This window comes from Phoenix dactylifera, chromosome 13 (genome assembly GCF_051530095.1).
Source record: "Phoenix dactylifera cultivar Ajwa chromosome 13, Ajwa_hap1_PhDact_Kaust_v1.1, whole genome shotgun sequence".
NCBI lineage: Eukaryota > Viridiplantae > Streptophyta > Magnoliopsida > Arecales > Arecaceae > Phoenix > Phoenix dactylifera.
Genome location: NC_143202.1, coordinates 4,598,080 through 4,606,185, shown reverse-complemented (window position 1 = coordinate 4,606,185; position 8,106 = coordinate 4,598,080). Strand labels below are relative to the sequence as shown.

Here is an 8,106-nt window from a genome sequence, read left to right as displayed (position 1 = left end):
ATGGTGCCATAGCTCTAGCTAAGGAGCCAAGGTCTCATCAGAAGTCCAAGCATATAGAGCGGCACTTCCACCTCATACGCGACTATGTTGAGAAGAAGTATGACGAAGTGCAGAGAGTAGACTCCGCGGACAACGTGGCAGACCCGTTCACTAAACAGCTAAGTCAGCAAAAGACTGAAGTCCACCTTGAGAAGATGGGACTAAAATATATGACTGATTGGCTTTAGTGCAAGTGGGAGATTGTTAGATGTATGCCCTAGAAGCCAATTTTGGCTGACACATTATTAATTATGGGACATAATTTGTATTTGACTTTATTATTATTGAATAAATAAAAGGCATCTTTTTCATTCATATTGTTTATGTGTCTATGAATCGTCCAAGAATTAATAAGATGATGATGCATATTCCTAAGAGTTAAGAATTTGAGCCATGCATCATTGGTGATTAATTTCTGAATGCTCCTGATCGATGGATCATCACAAGAACGGTGATCGATCCGATCAGCGTACACATTGTTTTCCTTATGGATGGACGAGACTCGAGTCCACAGTGTGGCGACACTGAAGTAATAGTGCAGGTGCTTGTTAAGAACAAGGGTACTGAGCGTGACCAAGAAAAGAAGTCACTTGGATGTCTATCCACTTGTCAGTGACTTGCTTGATGTTGCAGTAGTGTGACTGGTCCATTGACCTGCGATGCTTCGGCTACTCACAGTGAGGTTATTATAGTTTGACTGCACAAATACATGATCTCTAGCCATATGGGTCCATGCAGTGTAGATTGGCTGCAGTAGGTTCACTGTAGGAGTAGGGTATGCATCTACAAGGAACCTATCGACCTTGATAGATAAGGAAAGATCCTATGTGATTTATAAGACTGAATTCGTAAGACCTCGGCCGGGGCAGATTCCACAGTGGAGAAAGAGTTATCCGCTCTCGAACTTAAGTCGAATAAATCTTGACATATGACAGACGAAGGGGTTTGACGAGTTATCCATAACCTCCGTCTTGTAGGGATCCACGATAGAAGGACTGTATCACATGTTAACTGCACCTAGAGGTTCATCATTCTATTCTACTGGGTAGCCACTACATGCTGCTAGGTGTCACTGGTAGATGGTGGGACTCACAGGAATTATCTCGATGATCGATAAACCCTAATGAGTAGAGTTGGAATCGTTCCAATCCATTGAAAGGAGTTTTCAATGATATTATGATAGAGATCACAATATATCTCATTACCAGTCAGAATAGAACCTATGGGGTCACACACACTAGAAGTATTGACCGATCCAATGGTTGAATAGTGATTAGGAATCACAAGTAATCAATTCGATTGATATTCAGTTGAAGAAGAAACAATGGGAATTGATTAATTGGACTTAAAACACAAATCCTACTTGGAGTAGGATTCCTAGAGTCCTAATTGGATTAGGACTGGAAATCCTATTTGGAGTAGGACTGGGATTCCTACTTGGAGTAGGATTCCTATAATCCTAATTAGATTAGGATTTTGAATTCATTTTGATTCCTACTTAGAATAGGATTCCTAGAAATCCTAATTAGATTAGGACTTCGGATTCAATTAGAGTCCTAATTGGATTAGGACTAAAATTAAATAAGTCCTAATAGGATTAGGGTTCCTTAAGTTCTAATTAATTATTAATCTAATGAATCAACATGACTCCTAATTGGATTAGGATTGAAGGGTTCAATTGAGTCATGGTTCATTCAAGTTCTAATTGGATTAGGACTAGCATAGAACCTAATTGATTCATGATTTGGTTAAGACCTAATTGGATTAGGACTAAGCCATAAGAGGGACACCTAATCCTCCTTAGAGGAGGATTAGGGCATCACAAGAAGGAGGGGATCACGCCCCTCCTCCTTGATTCTTTTGGTGCGGCATGAAGAGAGGGGGCCGGCGCCCCCTCTTAGGAAACTAGTCCAGGGCTCCTAATTTGTAGGAGCCTAGATGGCTATAAAAAGGGACAAGGGGCCGGCGCCCTAGATGAAATAGAATCCCTCTTCCTCCAAGCTGTGGCCACCCCTCTCCCTTCCTTGGTTCAGCCGCCATCAGCAAAGGGAAAAAGAAGAAGAGGCGTGCACCTCTTCTTGGCCTCCTTCCTTGGTTCCAACGCAGGGAAGAAAAGAAAGGCTGCAGGGGCTTCGTTCCTCTTCCTCTATCCCTCCTTCTTCTTTCTCCTTTCAAGCACATTCAAGAGTTGAAAGAAAGAGAGGAGATCAGATATCAAAGTTATCTCTGCAAGGGAGCTAGCACCCCGGGGAGATAGAAAGCTTGGATCGATTCCTGCTTCGTATGGATACTCGTAGAGGCCGGACACTTGAACGGCTTCAAGCGAACCCTCTTCTAAAACCACGAACTCCAATTTGTGGTGATCATCTACGCGCACAAGATGAAGATCTGATCTTCCAATTAGTTTAAAAGTTTTTAATCCTTATCTATCTACGAACGGTTTTTAAAACATGTTCATGCGATGAACGTCGATCCCGCTTATGCCGATTCCGCTACCATCTGATTTTGTTTTGAAATATCAGCGGCATGGGCGGGTTTCTAACAAGTAGTAGAGCCTTAATTGCTAAGAAAGTACTTGTTGGGTTGAGTTGAATGCACTTCTTTCTTCTTTTACTTGTATTTTCTCTCTAGAGGATCTTGGTGGTTGAAAAGCTTTAATGCACACAATGGAATAGCTCATTCCTCAGCTACAACTGTTTACTCTGGCTATTTAAACTGTTCCTTACCAAAAATAGCCGTTAGATACTGATTTGTAGCCGTTCTGTACAGTCTGCACATCCTGACAATGTATCCGTTGGGATCGGAGTCGACTCGCTCGATCTGGAGTCGACTCGGCTGTTGTTGGAGTCGACTCATGCTTCACTGGAGACGACTCGCCCACTGTTCAGGATTTGAATTAAAGTGTTGTCCTATCTAGGAGTCGACTCGGACCAAACCTGGAGTCGACTCGCCAATATCTGGAGATGACTCGGTACTTTTGGAGACGGCTCGTTCTCAGGGCTCCAGAAATCCATCTATGCTTTTCTCTCTCGAGTCGACTCGGGTTCTCTTGGAGTCGACTCGGCTCTCAGAGTTTGAAAAGCCGATCCTCTGTCTGTTGATCTGAACTACCTCGGAGTCGACTCGCACTTTGTTGGAGTCGACTCGGTTGACTTGGGAGTCGACTCTGGAACACTTGGAGTCGACTCGTTCACAGGGTCTCCGAAAATGGTTCTCTGCCTTTTGGACTTGCTTTTCTCTGGGAGTCAACTCGGTCATAACTGGAAGTCGACTCGGTAACCTTCTGGAGTCGACTCGGTAACAGGATCTAAAAAATATCATTCTGTCTTTCTTCTGTTACCCTTTGGAGTCGACTCGGAACCGTTGGGAGTCGACTCGGCAAGCATCGGAGTCAACTCGAAATCTTCGGAGTCGACTCGGTGACAGGGTCTGAAATTCATCTTTCTGTCCTTCTGTCTGTTCTCAGTCGGAGTCGACTCGTAGTGTACCAGAGTCGACTCGAGCTTGTGCCAGAACCTCTGAAACACTTAGAGTCGACTCGCAATCTTTTAGAGTCGACTCGAGCTTCAGACTTTGGTTCAATTGAGTTCAACACTTAGCCAAATTACTTTGAACCAAAGCTCGACGCACTTAAACATGAATTCACATATATTCGCCTGAAACACTAGATTGAATTCATTAGTACAACATGAAATATACTCAAATGCTTTGAGCTCATCAAAATCAAATAGGGGTATAATCAATCACTCCACAAAACCACATTTGCAAAAGCCTAGGAACCACTTCCAAGGGGCTTCCCAACCTGCCCTATGCTTCCTCCACCCTAGTTCAGGCATGAAGCCATATCCCCGACAATACGCAAATCTTAACATGTTTCGATTTTTGAGAGTTTCCTATTTAGTTGGGCTTCTAAGATATTGATATTAAATTTAATTGAATTTTAATGATTTTGAATAGGTGTAGCTAATCTATCTAGTTGAAGTGGAAAGTTGAAGAGGGAAGAAGTAACCTGTCACTTCATAGTATTTTCTATTCACAATTTATTCGATAAAATGATCTCGAAAATTACAATTAATTTATTAATTTTTTATGATCTTTGCATACTATTTGATAAAGTGTCTCAAGCATGTTACTATTAGTATCCTAATTGTTTTATTTTTGAAAGTAAAACAAGAATATAGTATATATTTTGATATACTTGTAAATAAGCTATTTTTGAACAATAGATATATTTTGGTATCAAGCAAATATAAACTCAAAATCAATAGATATTTCAAATATCTGAAATTTTGTAATACAAACTTAGATGATACTCTTGCTTATCCTTCTATCTGAATTTTGCAAATTCATACTTTGTTCTAAAAGATGGTATCAATATTTATATAATTCTCTTTTGGAACTCAAGAATTTTGTCATCATCAGAACGGAAGAGATTGTTGATCCTAAAGGGTTTATTTTTATGATACAAAACAATTGAGTTAGAGATAACTAATATATTTGCCTTGAGTTTAGCTAATTGACTTCAAAAAAGTCAAGAAAAAAGACTTCAATAACTCTCTAATGAAGATCATGTATTTGAAGCTCTATATCAAGAAGGATAACTCCAAAAAGACTTTGAAGTATTCCCTAAAAGCTCACATGCAAAGACAGAAAATTTTATTCTGAGCTACCTTGAGAGTCAACTCACAGTTTGTGATGAGTCGACCTTGGCACATTATTATTGTTTGATACGCTTTCACGGGCCGACTCTAGCAGTTTGCGAGTCGACCCCAGATTAGTCTCAAAAGACAAACACTACCAGAAAACACGCGTATAGTGACGGAGATTCCCGTCACTATACCGTGTTTCCGGTTACTAATATGGAATTTGTGACCGGAGCTCCCGTCACTGACTTGGTTACAAAAACACGCGTCACTAAATTCTCAGTGACGGCGGCGATCCCGTCACTAACCTCCGTGACAGAACCGCCGTCACTAGGCCGTTACAAATTCAAGAATTAAATATTTAAGAAATTATGTATTTCCCGTCACTATCTAGTTGCGGCGTTAGTGACGAAGGTAACTTGGTTACTGATTTTGTCACAGAATGCGGTCACAAGTTTGGTCACTAATCTGTCACAACCGTTAGTGACAGATTTAGTCGTCACAGACATGGTCACATATTTTGTCACTACATTTGTCATTAATCCCGTCACTGACCTAGTGATAAGTTTACGGTCACTAATTGGTTACAAACGCGCTGAGCAAAATCAATTTTTATTAACCAAAATCCTGTCACTAAGTTTATGACTGCTCGTCACAATACTTGGTAAACAATTTAGTAACCAAAATTTGGTCACCGTTCACAATCTAATAACCTGGTACATTTGGTACATTGATTGGCTCATAATAATAATAATAATAATATCATTAATAGCAAAGGCATTCAACATTACGCAAAAGTCATTTTAAATGTCATTCAAAATTGGCATCAACATGTCCTAAATCCATCAAAATCAAAGTCTAAAAATATGTCATAAAGATCAACAGAGATTTCATTCCTCCTAGAAATGCAAAGACCTATCATCTAAGGCAAAAACAATTATAATGAAGCATGATCAGCAGAACCAGAATCACCATTACTCCCCCGATCTGCATGCCTTGGTCCAAAGCCAATCTCTTCTCTCATCTTTTGAAGAACCTCCTCTTGCCATTTTTTCTTTTCCTGCTCAAGAATACGTAGAAGGTCTTCATGAGTGTACAGCTCTGGAGCTTGACTTGTAGAGGTGGAAGAGGATGATGATTGCCCAATAATTCCAGTGAGATCCTCTAGGGGACTAAAGCCATAGACATGGCCATGAGTGGGGACACCAGTTGCCTCAAACCACAAGTCATAATCACGTGGAGGAGCATCTGAGGTGGAGGCATCACCATATTTTTTGGAGTATTCAGTTGAATACTTTGCCTGCCAGTTGATTTAAAAGAAGAGAAAAACATTATGGTGGATCAAACAAGAGATAAACATGAGCAAGCTCAATAATATTTATGAATCATAAAAAAATTATACTTACCATGACAGCTTCACTTCTCTTATCTACATATCCTCCCATGCCTTGCTTTGTCTTATGCGTCCGATTAAAAGATTCAACTATTGTTGGCTCCCTACCTAACTTTAATTTCTACAAAAGAGAAAAGAAAAAATTCATTAACATATAATGGGCTAATTTAAGATGATTGAACAATAATATAAAAATTATTATAGAAATCTAATTGAATAAAGATATGTACCAATCGTTCGTCATGATTGACAAATGTGATTGATCCTCCACAGTGTTTAGAGATGCTACCATTCTTCATGGTGTTTCTATTATTTTTGTTGGCTTCTGATTTCTTCTTCCATTTTGGGAAGATCCAAATATCAATTAGCTTATTCCAATTTTCTCTAGAGATCCAATTAGGGGGTTTATCACGGGCTTTATTTAAATCTCCTTTTGCTTCCAGAAGCTTTTGGCTTCTGACCCTCCCTAATGAGGTTGTCAACCGTCGCTGACAATGCTTGTTCCAAACTTGATGCACATGATGCAATTGTCCTGGAAGAATTGTGTGTATCTCCTAACAATATATAAGTCGCAAGTAATCAGACTTACACTACAAAAGAAAGAAGCAAAGCCGACGCTTCAATGCCGACACTATGGAAAAGCGTCGGCAAATTTGGCCTCCCCTTGTACTTTTGCCGACGCTTATGATAGGCGTCGGCAATTCAAAGGAATAAACGACGCTTTTAAGCGTCGTCATAGTCCATATTTCCAACTCACGCTCGGAAGCGTGGAAATTGGTTATAGGGCGACGCTATTATGCGTCGTTGTTCTTCCAGACCTACAACGACGCTTATAAGCGTCGTCGAATGCGAGCACACCACCCTAACCCAGCGACCGACCCCGATCGAGCCCTTATTTCTCCTCTCCGGCGCTGCTCGAGCTTCCGTGTTCACTTCCGTCTTGCTCCTCTCCGGTGTCGGCCGTCCGACTCCAACCCCTTCTCCTCCTCCCTCCTCTCCGGCACCGACCGACCGACCAACCGAGGTATTTTTCTCCTCCTCTCTGCGCTCCCTTCTTCTCGCTTGTTCTCCTCCTTCTCCGCCTCCTTCTGCAGAGCTTCCGTGTTGCCGAACGACCGACCCCAGGGCCTTTGAGAGGAAACAAAGGGGAAGCTGGTGAAGCGCCCCTGGATTCGGTTCTTCGTACCATATCCAGAAAAAAATTCCATTATGGAAAAGAAAGAAAAGAAAAGGGGATTCCTCTCTAGGGTTTCAAGTTGGGACGGTAGCAGCCTTTAATTTTAGGGTTTTTTGGGCCACGGTAAGGGTATCGTTTGCTCTCACTTCGCTGCTCCCCGCATTCCCATACTGAGGATGATAGTGTTATTTTGATGATTAACAAGCAATTATCTAAAGCATGCTATAAGCTAAATTGATGCTTCATTTATAAGTTCATTACTCTCAGTACATTTGTTTAATTGAGAATATATATATGGTCTTGTTCATTTGAGTGAATCTAACCTTAAGAATGCAGCAAAGTGTGGATTGAGTCGACCCATAGGTTGATTGAGTCGACCCTGGCACATCAAGGAATCATCTGGCACACTCCTTCAAAAACAGCACAAATGAACAGTGAGTTGGGTCGACCCAAGGTAGGCATGAGTCGACCCAACCTCCAAAGAACCTCAAAACATGAAGAAAAAATGGTTCTCTGGATTTACTGAGAGGGTCGACCCAAGATGAAGTTGAGTCGACCCAAGCTTGAGTCGACCCAAAGAAAGGTTGAGTCGACCCAAGTGAAGAAAGGCTGAAATTCAAGGCTCTGAATTTTCTGAAGCTGACCTTGGGTCGACCCAAGATAAATGTTGAGCTGACCCAAGGTTTGAGTCGACCCAAAGAAAGGTTGGGTCGACCCAAGGCAACAGAAGGCTGAATTTCAAGTTTCTGTGTTTTCTGAGAGGGTCGACCCAAGGAATGTTTGAGTCGACCCAAGTGAAGGTTGGGTCGACCCAAGGACAGGTTGAGCCGACCCAAACACGGGCTGAACATAAC

The 8,106-nt window shown here is 41.4% G+C and overlaps 1 protein-coding gene across 1 annotated transcript; it reads right to left on the bottom strand.

Moving 5' to 3' along the window:
• Positions 1–5,572: 5,572 nt before the first annotated feature.
• Positions 5,573–6,509, bottom strand: LOC148702801 (uncharacterized). The gene is made up of 3 exons (XM_088703411.2): positions 6,306–6,509; positions 6,089–6,196; positions 5,573–5,982 (listed from the first exon to the last, which is right to left on the bottom strand). Exons 1-3 carry the CDS (start codon positions 6,372–6,374, stop codon positions 5,620–5,622), a joined length of 540 nt encoding a protein of 179 aa, XP_088559537.2. The 5' UTR covers positions 6,375–6,509; the 3' UTR covers positions 5,573–5,619.
• Positions 6,510–8,106: the final 1,597 nt, after the last annotated feature.